The following is a 16,637-nucleotide window of genomic DNA, read 5'->3' on the forward strand; positions in this document are numbered from 1 at the left end:
TTCTGGCCTCTTCAGTCATTAAAGACTTGTGCAGCGTATATATCCACGCATGCAAGCAACCATTCATACACATTAAAAAAAAAAACCAAAATAAATCTTTAAGAATGTTTTTGTAAACCGTTCGTGGCAGTGCAGGCCTTTATTCCCAGCACTTGGGAGGCAGATGCAGGTTGATCTCTGTGGTTGACACATAGATAAATCGAGTCCGGGTCAGCCAGGGCTATTCCACAGGACAGCAACAATAACAACAGCAAAAACGTTTTCGTGGTTTTTTTTTTCTTTTTCATTTTTTTTTTTTAAATGCAGTGCTGGCTAATTCCCAGCATGCTTTGTTACTACTGCTATTGTTTGAGACTGAATCCTGCTTATTAGCACAGTCTGACCTTAAACTCTTAATCCTCCTGCCAAAATGTCTCAAGTGCTAGAATCACATGAATGTACCCCTAGGCTCAAACCTGAGACTAGCCTTCATATTAAAAAATGACCACCATAGGGCTGGGCCTGGTGGCACACACCTTTAATCCCAGCACTAGAGAGGCCAGCTTGGTCTGAAAGTTCCAAGCCAGCCATAATAAAACCCTGACCTAAAAAACAATAGCAACAACAAGAAAGACTTATCTGGGAACCTATACACTACCCTCACATTGTTTCAAAGTCTAGAGGGCTATCAGTCCAGGCAGATGTGCAGGAGACTAGCTCTCTTTCAAAACCTCTGAACTATTCTCTCCCGGTTCTTAAAGGGGGCAATAAATTCTGGTCATGAAACATGATTCTGGGCTGCTGCTGGCTATTCTGGAAGAAATAGTTCAAGTTCAGAAGAGTCTCCTTCAAAGGAGAGCTCTCGTGGGCAGGATGTCTGCAGGAGACCGCCGGTGCTGTTTCCATGATTCTGCTTGAACTGGTGCTGGCGAATGCAGAGTTTCCCTCCACAATCCCTTGGGGCATCTCAACCGTCTTATATTTCTAAAGTATGACTTTCTTGGCATGAACCTGCTGCCCTTTCTCATCCCAGTTGGGACAGAAAACGATCTCTTTGTAAGTCAGATGCCAACAGACAGTGCTCAGGGATCCTGCTGTGCCACTCTAGCCAGAAGCAGGCGAGGGGCGGCCTTCGTGATTCAAGACTGTTATTTCTACGGCCGAACAAAGGTTTTGCTTCTTGCTCTGTATTTTAGCAGCTATACGGAGAGACTTTTGGGTGAGGCTTCCTGAATTCAAGCCCCTGCCTTAGTACTTCCTGTGCACAAAAATTCCCTAAAGCTATCTGGGCCTCCGTTGTCTTACTTTTAAAATACGGTCATTGTTTTCTATCAAAGATGGCTACCCCACCAAGGGACAGTATTCCATAAATCTATTTGTGATAATCTTGTGCACTTCTGTTCACCCAACCTTGAGATGACGAGCATTTGCCATCCTTACTTTTTATAACACTGCTTGCTGTTTGCAGATCATGAATTAGCCGGTGTTATCACGTCATGAGGTCTAAGTCCCACCAATGGGACTTAATCAGATTATTTGAAGAAGAAACACCCATCCTTAAGCTGTGCTGCAGCTTCTGATAGCATGGAGGTCAGTTTTATTTATTTATTTTAGGTTTATTTAGAAGTGTTTTGCCTTGGAGGTGCTGCACATGTGAACATACCCACAGAATTCAGGAGAGCATCGGATCCCCCCAGAACTTATGGGTTATGCAGTTATGGGTGGTTGTGAACTACCAGGTGGCTGCAGGGAATTCAGGGTTCTCTGAAAGAGCAATAAATGCTCTTAATGGCTGGAGCCATCTTTCCAGCTCCGTGACGGTTCGTTTTAACTACCATCTATCTTAACATAGCCAGAATCACCTAGTATTAATGAGAAATGGTCTAGATTAGGTTGGCCTGTGGCCTGTCTATGGGGGGTTGTATCTAGATCACATTAATTAAGAAATAAATAATAGACAGGGACTGAGCATTAGTAAACAACGCATGCATTCATTTCTCTCTGCTCTTGGCTGTGAACTAGCTGCTTCAAGCTCCTGCTGCCCCCAATGATGGAACGGAACCTGAAATTGTGAGCCAAATAAACCCTTTCTGTCTGAAAGCTGCCTTTGTCAGAGTACTTTATCATAGCATCAGCAAGGAAAACAGGGTAGACACGTAATTGCTAAGGCTGTGGACATGCTTTTATCTGAGAGTGAAGACCCTTTCCTTCCTACTCCTCAATTCCACCTGAGCGGCCACGCCTTCCAGACAGCCCCGCCCTACACCCCGCCCACAACGGTTCCGGCTTGTTTAAGCCCCGTCCCCTTCAGCCAGTTCGTGGGAGCCGTCGCCGCCATGGTGCAGGCCTGGTATATGGACGAGTCCACGGCCGACCCGCGGATGCCCCACCGCGCACAGCCCGACCGCCCTGTGGGACTGGAGCAGCTGCGCACGCTCGGAGTGCTCTATTGGAAGGTACGAGTGCAGGCCGGAGCACCACGCGCCTGCGCACGCGTACGCCATGGGGGGCCGGGGGGGGGAATCTAGGGCACTGCGCAAGCTCAGCACGGCCGCTGTTTCCAGAGATTTCTGTATCCCCGGAGAAGACTGTAGACTGGTGGCGCCTGCTTTCCTCAATGGCACTCGCTCCAGCTCATAGCTAATGTTTGCAAAAGCACAGCCAGCTGCCAGTCACATGGTAATGTCACGGGCAACACAGTTCAAACACGAGAAAGCCGCAGAGAATCTGGGGTTGGTGAAGGGATAACTGGATCTAGCCTGTCCATATTGGTATGGTCAAAATGAAGTGCAAACCAACTGGCCGGAGCCATGTCTGAGGAGCGTTTGATGAATCCTTTGCAGAGTCATGCCCCTTAAAACCATGAAGGTCTGCCCACGACATTTTGTGCCCACAGCTGAAGCAACGACCAGGGGACCCTGCAGAGTCGATGTGTGGAGTAGCCACATGAAGGTGGGGGTGACACTCAAATCTACGTCTGCAAGGGATAGGGTATTTTTGGTATCGGAAGCAGGGAAATAAGTGTTTGGAGAAGAATCCGCGGTGTGCACGTAACGAAATCAAGGCTCTGCACTGGGACGGATGTGGCGATGCACTTTTGTCCTCTTGAATCAAAAGGTCACTCGTAGGATGCCAGCTCAGGCTTGAGTGGTTTAAAGAAAACGCAGCCTTCCAGTTTCTGAAAAGTCATCCTAGTGACCTCCCAAATTAGTGACTTTTAGTTAACTGAAGCCAAGTGACCTAATGCAAGCAGTGCCTCAGGGTTGTGGGGTTGGGATAGGGTGAGAGGGTGGGAGGTTTGCTCAGCAAGGCCTCTAGCATTCCTGCTGAGGAGTTAGTCTTTGCTCCCATGGCAGAAGTTGCTAGGGATAGGGGATAGAGCAGGGTGACAGAAAGGCCCCTCATGACTACAGAGTGTGAGGGAGAGAGAGAGAGCTTCTTTTGAAATACTGCCTTCATCCCTTCTTTCGGTTATCACGAATACCTTAGATTAGGCGTCAAACTCAGGACTTTGTGTATACACAGGATAATCCGTAAACAACAGAAACTGGCTGTACAGTCGAGACTGGAACCGGATAAAGTGTTTTCTGTGTCTGTGAAGACCCGCTCTGTAGCTAACTTCTCACAGAAGTCTTACACGGCTCCCCAGTGCAGCGAAGCCATTCCGCTCAATCAGGAGCGGTCGTGACGCTGCCAGGAGGCCCTCTTTTGTGTCATCCTGTGGGTGATAAAGTTTCCACACAGGGATAGGAAGGAGCACATTCAGCATTACGCTGCAGGGTTGTTGAAAATGTATACATTAGGTCTGGAGAGATGGCTCAGTGCTAAGAGCACAGGTTCCATTGCCACATCCGCTCGTAACTATCGAAGTCCAGTTCCAGGGGATCTCATGTTCTGTCCTGGCCTTTGTAGGCATTAGACACCAGAGTGGTGCCCAGACATGCATGCATGCTGCAAGATACACGCACATACATACACTATATTGATGCCTGTGTGTTGCTGTGCTGTTTCATGATAATAAAATGTATACTTCATTGTAAAACAAAGCTAAACGCCACTAAATTCGTTGCCAGTAGTTTCATGTAGGGTTCAAATTAGTTCTGCCAGGAGCATTGGAGATCCAGTCAGGAAGAGGGTGTCCTTAGCTTTGAACCTTAAAGAAGGTAGGATTGTGATAAATGAAAAATTGTGAGTGGCAACTTGAGATGTGGGACCTTGCCATGAAAGGGTATGCATATGCATTGTTTTTTTTTTCTTTTTTTGAGATGGATTTTTGATATGTAGCCCAGGCTAGCTCCCAACTCATAAATCTCTTCTGTATTCTGAATAGCTGGAATTAGTCATGGGCCATACAACACCATTCAGTAATTTTTAAGAGTAGTGAATGGGGGTTGGGGATTTAGCTCAGTGGTAGAGTGCTTGCCTAGCAAGTGCAAGGCCCTGGGTTCAGTCCCCAGCTCCGAAAAAAACAAAAACAAAAACAAACAAACAAAACAAAAACAAAAACAAAAAAACAAGAGTAGTGAATGGTTCTTTTTAATTTAGAATCTAGATTTCTTTTGGAGTGGACAGATGGGGCAGAGAGAAGCAGAAAAGTCAAATGGAGTCAGAGGATTGCTGCTCTCTCAGTCCGTCTCAGTGAAATTGAGCTTGATCTGTGGGCCTGGGAAGCATGCTGACCACAGAGAGCCAAGTAAGACTTGCTGCATGGAAGATGGCAGAGTGCTCACACACACTGAGTGAGCTGTGTCTTGGCACCTGAAAATGTGGAGGACCCAGCAGGACAGCTGGCAGAAGCAGGCAAGACTTCAGCAGAACTGGAATTTCCACCTTGGCACTGTGAAAGTGGACAGTCCATCGGGAGAGGAGGTGAAGGGCCGTGCTTTGACTGGCAAACAATAACCAATGCTTTGTTAAGATGATCCAGCTACAGGTCTGGAAGGACCACGTTGTTATGCTTCTATCACATAGGGCTGGGGATCAGACCTAGAGCCTTGTGCACTACTAGGCAAGCACTATACCAGGGAGCTAGACTCCCAGCTCAGTTGCTGTACATCCTTGTGCTAAGGTGACCTCCACTTTGCTTAAACTTTTATAGCTAGATGCGGACAAGTATGAGAATGATCCAGAACTGGAACAGATTCGGAAAACAAGGAACTACTCATGGATGGATATCATCACCATATGCAAAGATTCACTTCCCAATTATGAGGAGAAGGTGGGTGAGCAGGCCCCGCTTGGAGAGAATCATTACCTTCTTGCCTGCTAACACAAGACTTCTTTTCAGTGTGGTTTTGGGACAGAGTGATGCTTTGTAATTGTCTTACTTAGATGAGGCTTCCTGCTGAATACATTCGCTCCAGCTCTTTTTGAACTCTGGCTGGCTGGTTCAACTCAGCTGTTCTGACTCAAAACTCTTCTAGCTGACCAATTCAAACTGGCATTTCTTGGCTTCAGACTGAAAAATCTCTGCTTGGTCTCTAAACTCTGGCCATCTGTTCTAATCTTCTGCAACCTATCTCTGCAAAACTGCCTCCTCCACAGTCACCGTGCACTGCTCTCTTAAGTTACCTCCTTCCTCTGCTGTTCTAGCGAGAGTTGGATGTGTCCTATCTCTGACTCATTCTGTGAAATCTTTCTCTGACTCCTCACTTTGTGTGCCTCTCAGATGTCATGTTCAAACATGTTGCTTCCTACTGTAAACTAACTTTCCTTTCATTGTTTGGGATTAAAGGTGTGGCTAAGGGCATGTTTGTAGTTCAGGTAGAGGGAGGGATTAAAAGTGTGTGATGTGTCTGCATTCCAGCTGGATCACACAGACCTAGGTCTTTGGATGTGATCCCCTACCAGAGCAGCCATGTTGCTGGATTAAAATTCCTTTGCAATGCTGTTCTCATAAAATGAGCTGGGTTGATTCCTTTTCTTCCAGCTCTTTTGAGGATCATGAATCTGGTGGTGGTGTGTCCCTGGGTGTGATAGATATACCAGTGACGCTTGGATTGGCTTGGGGTGTTCTTCATGGGATTCATAGCTCTGCATCTGGCTCTTCCTAGAGACTTGTTGTGGTTGTATGATACGTTTTCCTGTGAACTGAGGGGTGGTGTCTTCAGGGTGTGTACCTGACCACTTACCTCACTGGGACCATTCCTTTAGTGGCATAGAGTTATTTAGAATGGAGCATGGTCTCAGGTAGGTAAACTCGGCAACTGGTAGGTGAAGACAGGAGGATCAGAAGTTCAAGGTCATCTCAGCTACATAGCAAGGTCCGGGACAGCCTGGGCTACATGGGACCCTGTCTCAGTTTGCTCCCACCATTCCTACCATTTAGGTTCTGGGGATTAAATTTAAGACATCATCTTGGTGGTAGGTGCCTTTCCCTGGCTCAGCTCTTGATGCTTTTAATAACATGTATCATTCATTGTAGTCCAGCCGTAAGGGCTGTGTGACAGGTCTCCAGGAAACTCACAGGCTCCCCCTTGCACTAGATCAAGATGTTCTTTGAGGAACATCTGCATCTGGATGAGGAGATCCGCTACATCCTGGAGGGCAGCGGGTACTTCGATGTCAGGGACAAGGAGGACAAGTGGATCCGGATTTCTATGGAGAAGGGGGACATGATCACGCTTCCTGCCGGCATTTATCACCGCTTCACGCTGGACGAGAAGGTAAGAGTGTGCCATGCTATGGCCTGTGCATAGACATCACAGGTGACCGTGATGACCCACTGTGTCGTGTGAGGCTCATTGCCTAGGCACATGGCCAGTCAGCTCCTTCAGAGAGGGCCAGTGAAACCAGAAGAGCCTGTGGCTACAGAGCCTGGGAGCGAAGGGTCAGAATTTCACCTTTGCTCTTGTTGGACAGTGAGGCAGCATTCATCTGTGATGGCTTTGGTCATTCGGAAGTGAGCACAGGGATTAGTTCTTAGGGGGTCAGGATGATTTGGGTTAATCCTGACATATTTAAGTATCAGTTTTGGATTTTGAGACAGGGTTTCATGTATTCCAGGCTACATTCACTTTGTAGTTGAGGATGATTTTGAAATTCTGATCTTCCTGTCTTGACCTTCAATGCTGGGATTACAAGTGTTTACCATCAAACCTGATTTCTGTGGTGCTGGGTATGGAACCCAGGGCTTCATGTATCATGCTGGACAGACCGTCTTAACAACATCCTCAGCCCAAGTTAATTATATATATATTATATATATATTATAGTACCCACATAATGAAGAGAGGGTGTTGGGTGTTGGATCTTCTGGAACTGGAGTTGTGATTGTGGGTCACCTGATGTGTGTTGTGCTGGGCCCTCTCCAAGAGCATATGCACTCTTAACCACTGAGCCATCTCTCTAGCCTTCCCCTGAACAGTAGATAAATGCACATGGCTTAAAGTTCAGATTTGGGAAGCCAGGTCTGGTGCCATATGCCTGTTATTTCAGCATTTAGGAGGTTTAGATGGGAAGATCAGCACTTCAAGGTCCCCTGTAGCTATATATCAAGTTTCAAGAATAGGCTGGGCTAGATGAGACCCTGTATCAAAAAGAAAAAATAAAATAAAAATTAAAAAATTATGAGATGGATATAGGGTGTTTATCAATAGTGAGTGTCCTCTTTTCTGTTCCTCATGGCCCCAGTTTTATCCTTGAAGGGTGCCAGTGTCTATATTTTAATAGTTCCTTTAGAACAGTGGTTCTCACCCTTTCCAATGTGGGACCTTTTAATACAGTTGTGAAATGTTTTGCTATTTCATGACTGCAATTTTGCTCCTATTATGAATTATAATGCAGTTTTCCAATATGCAGCATATCTGATGTGACCCCTAAACGGGTTACGACCCACAGGTTGAGAACCATTGCTTTGGGGGTGTTTGTATATTCCCAAGTCACAATTCTTCCCTCCTTTTACCCAGGAGGCACTGGGCTGTACATGTTACTTTTTCTGCTTGGTGTGCCTGGGAGGTGCAGAAAGAGCCCGTCCTCTTGCTTACATTGCATTGTCAGACATGCCTGATCCTGATTTATTTAACTGTGATTTCTGCACTGTGTGGGGAATCCCTAGTGATATTCCTACTTTGCTCATGGCTGTCAGTAGTTCTGTAAGTAACATACATTTGTCATTTTTACCTGGGCATGTTTATTTGTAGGGCAAAGGTAAGTGCTGTGTGGAGACTGCATTTCCTGTTTAGACAAATGCTGACAAGTTATTCTCTTACCAACAAGCAGCAGGGCCTGGAGCTGGTCCCCAGGAGCACTGTAGGAGGGTGGTGGGTGGAGTCCAGACTTGTTTCTGCTCCAGTGTGGACTCTAAGCAGGAGCTGCAGATGCTTATGGTGACAAAGCTGAGCCCTAAGTAGGTGAGACAGCTTCAGGGGTTCCCACATAGATGAGTAGAAGTGTCCAATGTGATGTGGGGCTTGTTTTCTAGAACTACGTGAAGGCCATGCGGCTGTTTGTTGGAGAACCTGTATGGACACCATACAACCGGCCAGCTGACCATTTTGATGCCCGGGTACAGTACGTGAAGTTTTTGGAAGGAACAGCATAGCAGTGCTCCTCAAAGTGAAAGCCGCACTGTGTGAATCTCCTGCTGTGGTAACCGATTGGAAAATTCTCACCTCTCTGCTCTTATATGGACTGGAGGCTAGGCTAGCTGTCTTTGGTAAGATTGTTAGATCAGAGTCTTTTAAATAAAAGCACCTGTAAAAGTGATTTTTACATGGAAGCCACGAGAATGTGAATAAGTGATATTAATTTTCTCTGTCAAGTCTTAGAGGTATGGCAGCCCTGGGTATATGTATATTCATGCATAGCCAATCTTCATCTTCCAGAAGGTCCTTCTGTAGGTGTCAGTTGGGGGGGGGGGGTTGAAACTGCTCTCTGGAAGAGGGCAGTTATACCCAGAACAACTAACCAGATGATGTTTTCCTCCCTCTCTGATATTTGGGTGGGGAAGTGGGGTTGTTGTTCCTCTTTCTTCAAACTAAATTACTTTAATTGTATGCTCACAGCTAAGCTGTATTGTACTTATGTGTACATACAGTATTTTTCTTGGTTCATTAAAGCCTCCAATTTAGATTTTTACATGATTTTATATGTATGTACATGATTAATTTCTATATCAAGGTAGATATTTTCAGTGTAGCTTTGGGTCCTTTTACAATCAAGATTCAAAAGAAGTAATAATAAAATAATGATTTTTCTACATTAGCACTTTGGGGTACCTAGTGTAGATGTAGAGATCTAACCTAGCAAATGCAAGGCCTCAGGCATGAGCCCCAGCACAACAAATAAAGAATAATAACCCTGAAATATGTTTATGTGTAATGTGTTGCAGTTACAGAAAACCCCAATAATCTGTGCTGTAGGAGATGACTGTAGGCCGTTCTCTGAGTGGCCACTCTCGATGTGAAGATGTCCATTACCCTTGATCACTGTGATGGTTTGGGGACTTGCTTTCCCTACAAAGGCAGGGAAGCTTGAGCCATGGGGGGCGGGGGGTGACTGAAGTTGCCTTAGCCTTAGAACTCAGATGTGTATAGGTACATCCTGGCTTCTCTCCCTCTAGAATTACAGTCAGTAAGGACCGATCTGCTAGCTTTTGTCAACCTAGTATTTTTGGTGGGTTTGTTATTTGTTTTTTCTTTTTCTTTTTTTTTTTTTTTTTTTTTCCGGAGCTGGGGACCGAACCCAGGGCCTTGCGCTTCCTAGGTAAGTGCTCTACCACTGAGCTAAATCCCCAGCCCTTGTTATTTGTTTTTAAGAGTGTCTTACTCTGTAGCAGTGGCTGGCCTGGAACTTGATATGTAGATCAAGCTGGCCTTGAACTCTGATATTCCCCTGCAACTGCCTCTAGAGTGTAAGCCAGTCTGGCCCTGAATTCCGAGATCCTCCTGCTTCTGCCTCCTGAGTGCTGAGATTAAAGTTGTGTGACACCATGCCCAGGTTTAATTTTTTAAAAAGTTCCTTTTGTGTTTGGGTGTTCTGCCTGCTTGTATGTATGTGCACTAGATGTATGCGTGGTGTCCGCCAGAAGGCAGAAGAGGGTGTCGGATCCCCTGGGACTGGAATTATGTTACAGATGATGGTCAGCTGTCATGTGGAAGTCGGGATTTGAACTTACACTGAGGTCAGACAGAGCCAAGCCCTCCGTGTCCTCTGCAAGAGCAGCAAGCGCTCTTAACTGCCGAGCTGTCTCTCACGCCACATTTTGTTGTTTGTGATAGGGTCTCTCGTACCCCAGGTTGGTGTCAAAGTCATTAAATTGAGGGTGATGTTGATAAGGTAGGGGTGATCTTCCAGTCCTAGTCTTTATTGTACTTCCTGAGTGTAGGTATCACAGGTATTGGCCACTGTACGTGGTTTATACAGTGTTGGGGATGGAACCCACGGCTTCACACATGCTAGGCAAGTACTGCACCAGCCAAGCTTCCGGTCAGGCTGGGCTTGACCTCCTTCTGCCCGTGTCTCCTGAGTTCTGATTACAGATGTTTGCCACCACTTGCTTTGCTTTTGTTCTTTGTGCCTCTTTTTTTTTTTTTAAATTAACTTAGGTATTTCTTATTTACATTTCGAGTGTTATTCCCTTTCCCGGTTTCCGGGCCAACATCCCCCTAAACCCTCCCCTTGCCCTTCTATATGGGTGTTCCCTTCCCCATCCTCCCCCCATTACCGCCCTCCCCTCAACAATCACGTTCACTGGGGGTTCAGTCTTGGCAGGACCCAGGGCTTCCCCTTCCACTGGTTGTGCCTCTTTTAACTGTCCACTGCGAATGGCCTTGTTCCTGTTGATGACTGAATATGCCTTCCAGCATGTTCTTCATGCTGATAGGTCTTGGGTATGAGTCCCAACCTCACAGATTGAGGGAAGATTGAGGAAGGTGTCTGTCTTAGGGTTTCCATTGCTATGAAGAGATACCATGACCAAGGCAACTCTTAGAAAATATTTAATTGGGGCTGGCTTAAAGTGCCAGAGGTTCAGTTCATCATTGTCATGGTGAGAAGCATGGTAGCACCCAGGCAGATGCGGGGCTTAGAGGAGGCTAAAGTTCTCCATATTGATCCAAAGGCAGCCAAGAGAAGACTGTTCTTCCACACTGGGTGAAGCTTGAGCATAAGACCCTAAAGCCCACCCCTCCAACAAGGCCACACCTATTCCAACAAGGCCACACCTCCTAATAATGTCACTCTCTGTGGGCCAAGCATACATGAGTCTATGGTGGCCAAACCTATTCAAAGCACCAATGAAGGCAACAGAATTCTGTCACTATACCTAAGTAAGGTAACAGTTTTTTAGCTCTTTCAGAGTATTCATACTTTTTGTTTTGTTTTTTGAGACTCTGTGTGTGAGCTGGGGTGGGGGGAGGGAGAGGAAAGAGAATGTGTGTATGTCCCATGGTACCCAAGTGGTACTCAGATGACAACTTGAGGGAGTTGACTCCTTACCATGCATCTGAGTGGTGATTGAAATTAGGTCATTAGGTTTGATGGGAGGCCTTTTTTTTTTTTTTTTTTTCTTTTTTGAGTCTCACTATATAGTGCTCTGGATGGCCTAGAACGTAGACTAGGTTAGCCTCAAATGCAAAGGATCTACTGCCTCTGCCTTCTGAGTATTGGGATTATAGGCAAGAGCCTCCACACTGGACCCTAGAGTAAGTTTTTAAAGTTAAACCTGGAGTCCTGGGCTTGTGTGATTCCCCTGCCTCTTGTCTCTTGAATAGCTGGGATGCAGGTAGACTATCACTTTGGTTCTGGGTTGGTAAACATGGCAGGTGGGTAGACCATCAGAACCAGTGAGGGTATGTAGGCTAGGGATAAGATTTATCATTGCATCTTCAGACCCCACTTCTGATTCAATGGCCTCTGGCTCAATTTGTACAGATTGCATCTAATTCTGGAGGAGGAAAGCCATTTCTCATGGTGGGGGTGTTTTTCTGAATTACACAGTGAGGCTCACAGCTACAGACACATGCTTTTCTCTCGATTTCTCGGGTTTGGTGCTGTGTTAGAACCCATTAGGCTCCCGATTTCCTTAATGTATCTTGGCATCTGAAGCGGAGTCTTTTGCTTATGCTGGGCTGGAGGGACTGCAAAGATCCAGGACTCTTTTATTGCCCTGGGGGCTCCAGTGGGTTGGTGCTGGGCTGATCACACACTGGGGAAAAAGTGTGAGTCTCACGTGGTGGACATGGAAAGCAGGAGGGTAGATAGGTGAAGAGTACTGGGGCCACAGGAGCGGGTGGGTTCATGGTGGGGTGGGTGGCTGGGTGGGTGGGGAGTGGCTGGCTGGTGGTGGGTGAATAGATGGATGTACTGAATTGATGAGTGGGAGGGTAGGAAGATGGGTTATACTGATGAGTGGGTGGATGGATGGAGTGGGTGAATAGGAAGATGGGTTGAGTTGATGAGTGGGCGGGTGGAGGGTGATGAATATGATTCTTGTTCAAATGTGTGAGCCGGAACAATCATTTTTTCCTGAAAACTGTTTTCCTTTGGAAAGTATACTATGTAAAAGGTTTCAAAAACCTCAAATAATCTTATGGCTTATATAATACATACACCAGCACCTTGAAGATGGCCAGATGAAAGAGGAAAGTCATACAGTACTGATCTGATTCTAATGCTTTTTCCTCTGGTTGCTCAGGAGCCTCTGGAATCTTCCAGTGAGCTGCAGGATTGCGTATTTGTTTTAGAATGTAACTCCCTAAACTCCCCAAGCAACAACAAAAATAAGACAAAATGCTATAGATTTTGCTTAGGTCTCTTCCCTCTGAGTAGAGCCTGAGTCATTGGTATCTTAACTAAGAGTTCTTTTTGAGGTAGGTTTCCTGTTCTGTAGCTTCAGGGTGCTGTGGGCAGGCTGTGAAGTCTGGCGGCTTCTTGTGGACAAGCTGTGTGGCACTGGCCTTGCTCTTTGAGGGTAAGGAGAGTGGAAGCTGGAGGCTCTTGGGCATTGCATGTGGATGGCACTGGATGCCCTGAAATCTGCAGGTGTCTATGGGTCAGTGAGGTCAAGGGTAGTCTGCATGCTGTTTGGTAGAGACACCTCTGAAGGGAACCCATCTGGAGGTATCCAGCTTACCTGTAGCAGGTATCCTACAGCCCTGCTGTAGGTCACAGCCAATAAATCCAGCTCTTCCCATTAGCCCTTGTTAAACCTGGAATGTGCTATATCCCAAGAGTCTCCTGTATGGAAGACTTGATCCCTAGTCGTACTGTTGAGTAATTTACTCAGATGGGCTCTAGCCACACTAGGGAATTAACGATCATTGATAGTTTCTAGCATGGAGACCGAATTCGTATCCTTGCACATGCTAGGACTAGTCTGCCTCTGAGCGATATACCCAACTTACTGCTGTCCCTTGTTTCAATGGGTTAAATGTGCTTGTCTGCGGCAGCTGTTACAGAAAGCGCTCCTGCCCAAGTCCACACACCTGTCTGGCAGACAGATCGATGCGATCAGCGATTGGCCTTGCCACCTATACATCTTTCAGCCTGGCCAGTCAGTCATTAATCCTGATGGCTCCCAGACGCCCTGGCATAATTGATTGTTGCTTCTCCAGGAGAACAAAGGAGGCTCATCATCTAAGAACACAGGGATGCCAGCAGGGCCAGGGCCAGGGCCACTTTCAGAGGCCTGTCTTCTACTTCCATCTCTCCCCCAGAGCAGGACTTCGGACCACACAGAGACATCATCTAGGACAGTGATACTAGTGTCTGTGTTGGCTTCTCCACTCCATGATTACTGTGAACTCGCAGATTCATTCATGCCCGAGATGGACATTCACAAGCTTCCAGAGCTGTGAATGGTAAGAGCCTTGCAGCCAGGTTCCAGGTAGGAACAGGATGGACAGTAGGACAGATCTTGTGGGATAGCATAGCCAGGTACACCCTTGAGTAGGTGCAGCCTTGCTCCTCCTAGGTGCTCAGTGGATTATGTGCTGACACACCAGAAGTGAGGTAGCTGCTCTGCAGAGCAGGGCATCTTGGGCTGTTAACAGAAACACCAGACAGGGAGACTCGTGACATCACTGGAGGCTGGGTATCTCGAGCTTGAGATCAACATTCCCGTCACAGGGTTGGGCCTCCTGGGATCACCTTACTACTATGTCCTCCAATGTATGTCAGTGCTTCAGCCTTATACAGGGTCTTAATTCTAATTAGGCCTGTCCTAGCTCCAAATCCAGTCATACTGGGCAACAAGAACTTCAATATATGGATATTGTGGATATTTTAGTTCTAACAATGCAAAGTCCAGCAGACCAAGGGTTGATGGCCCATGTGGTTGGGACAGCAGGGAGGGAATAGGCCTTGGTAGAAGCAGACTGTGTAGGCCTCATAATTTGCTATGCAGTAGGGGCTCCAAGGTAGAACCTGGGGAGCTCAGGGAGAGAGGAGGCAGTTTAACAAAGCAGTGGGTAGGGACAGAACCAGTTATGAAGTGGTCCAAGCTGGGTGTGGTAGCACATATATGTAATGCTAGCACTCCGGAGGCTGAGGCAGGAGGACCCAGTGTTCCATGTGGGTCTGCTTTACCTACATAGGGAAAGACTGTCTCAAACACAACAAAATAAATGGTTATGCTCACTGCAGGGGATGTGGTGTTCTTTCCAGTCACCTCATTGGTTGGTTGTCAACTTGACAAACCCAGACTTTCCTGGGAAGAGGGAATCTTAACTGAGAACATATTTTTAGGTGAGTCTGCAGGGTATTTTCTTGATTAACAATTGATGTGGGAGGGCTCAGCTCACTGTGGGTGGGGCTACCCATGGGCCTGTGGTCCTATATGGTACAAAAAAGCGGGATGAGCAAGTCAGTACATCAATGTTCCTTCGTGGCTTTTGCTTCAGTTACTGTCCCTAGGTTTCTGCCCTGACTTCCCTTCATGATTGATAGACTGCAATCCTGGAGATGAAGTAAACCCATACCTTCCCCAAGGATTCTGGTGTTTATCACGGCCATAGAAACCTACGTCACACAGGCTTCCCTTTTCATGTGTGCTCTGTTTTACATTAGATGAGTGTCCACAGGCCAGTCAGAACTTTGACCTGTCTGCACATTCTGTAGCTTAGGTACCCAACAGCATGTGGCAAGGATGGTGTGCAGCACATGAAGGTTTTGGTATTGGCTCTGCTAAACCCAGACCTTGGTGAGCGCCAGACTGAGTGTTCGCTCCCAGTGGGCTTCCTAATGGTGGGTTCCATAGGAAAGGCTGGTCATCCCTTCTGTGGCCTGTTACTCACCAGTGTGACTGGACAGAGCTTCATGGATGTGTTGCTGTTCAAATGGGTCCAAGACCTGCAGGGATTAACCTCTAGGAGGGGAAAAAGAAGGAAAGGAGAGTGCTTCTGAGGGACTGTGGCAGTTTATGACTGATTAGAACAAAAATGGCTGTTTAAAAATTGGCAGAGTGAACCTACTGAAACAGCCTGTCATTTCTGGTGCCAGAGTGATGTTAGCTTGGATTGCCAGGGTAACTGGGGTTCCCTTGTGTGAGGGAGCCTTAATTTGTTTTAGCTGTCCCGATCCTAAGAGTGATGTGTATACCAGCATCTGCCCTGATTTAGTCAGAAGCCCCATACTGAGCCAGATGCTGAAGAGAAAGGCAGGGAGAACCTGGAGGCTGCCCATTGTCTAGGTCCAGTTTGTGATGTCAGCTGTGGGCAGCTCTAACACAGAGGCTCAAAGCTGACCCATAGAATGGCCAAAATCTTGGGCCATGATTTCAGGACTACACCAAAGTCTCCTACTCTCTCTGCCCTTGCCTCTCAGTGGGTGGATGAAGAGGAGCGACTCCCACAGTTGCTCAGATTTGAATGCTTCGTGACCAGGAAGAGGTACTATTTGAGGATTAGGTGTGGCCTTGGAGGAAATGTGTCACTGGGAGTGAGCTTTGAGGTTCAAAAGCTCAAGCCATGCCCAGTGACTCTTTTTCCTTGAAGAGTTCTCCGCTCCTTCTCTAGCACCACGTCATGTTTCCCCCATGACGATAACTGACTAACTCTCTGACACTAAGCCAGCCCCAGGTAATGTTCATAAGCGTTGCTGTGGTCAGTACCTCTTCACAGCCACAGAACACTAAGACAATGGGGAATGCAGGCTGGGAGAGGACTGGGTCACCCTTACCTGCAGACGTGAGACCGTAACTTAGGATGCTGTTTCTGTTGCCGGGACACCCAGTGGCTCCTGGCATGCTGTCTGTTGATGTGCCTGAGAGGATCAGGATGAATCTGCCAGAATGGCCAGAGCCAACGACCCTTGTGGCTTAGCTCTCACATCCCTGGCCTGTCAGTACAGACGGGTTGTTCGGCCTCAGCCCCTTGGGCTGGTTTCTGGTATGCATGGCTGTGAACAGCTGTCTTTTGCCCTTGTGGCAGTGACAGTGCACTTGGCACTACCTCCCACCCACATGCCACACTCCTAGTACACAGGGTCAGAAGAGAGGGCTCAGGGGTAAGACTGCTTGCTGATCTAGAAAAGGGCCAGAGTTTGGTTCCTAGAACCTGTATCGTGCTGCTCACAACCACCTTAACTCCAGCTCTAGGGGATCCAGTGCTTTCTTCTGGCTTCTGAGTGGATTCCAAGTGTGCTCCCCTGGAGGGAACTCATGTTTGGAGCTGAAAAGCAGGGCAGGTCACAGGCACAGAGGGTGACCACTGCTCTGA

General features: G+C 47.1%; 1 protein-coding gene across 1 annotated transcript; it reads left to right on the plus strand.

Annotated features, from left to right (window-relative positions):
- Positions 1 to 2,302: 2,302 nt before the first annotated feature.
- Adi1 (acireductone dioxygenase 1) lies at positions 2,303 to 9,285 on the plus strand. The gene is given in 4 exon segments (NM_199097.2): positions 2,303 to 2,435; positions 5,078 to 5,197; positions 6,465 to 6,644; positions 8,402 to 9,285. Coding segments are annotated over 4 exon segments (540 nt in total). The 5' UTR covers positions 2,303 to 2,315; the 3' UTR covers positions 8,522 to 9,285.
- The last annotated feature ends 7,352 nt before the right edge of the window (positions 9,286 to 16,637 follow it).

Source organism: Rattus norvegicus, chromosome 6 (genome assembly GCF_021556685.1).
Source record: "Rattus norvegicus strain SHRSP/BbbUtx chromosome 6, alternate assembly SHRSP_T2T, whole genome shotgun sequence".
Classification (NCBI taxonomy): Eukaryota; Metazoa; Chordata; class Mammalia; order Rodentia; family Muridae; genus Rattus; species Rattus norvegicus.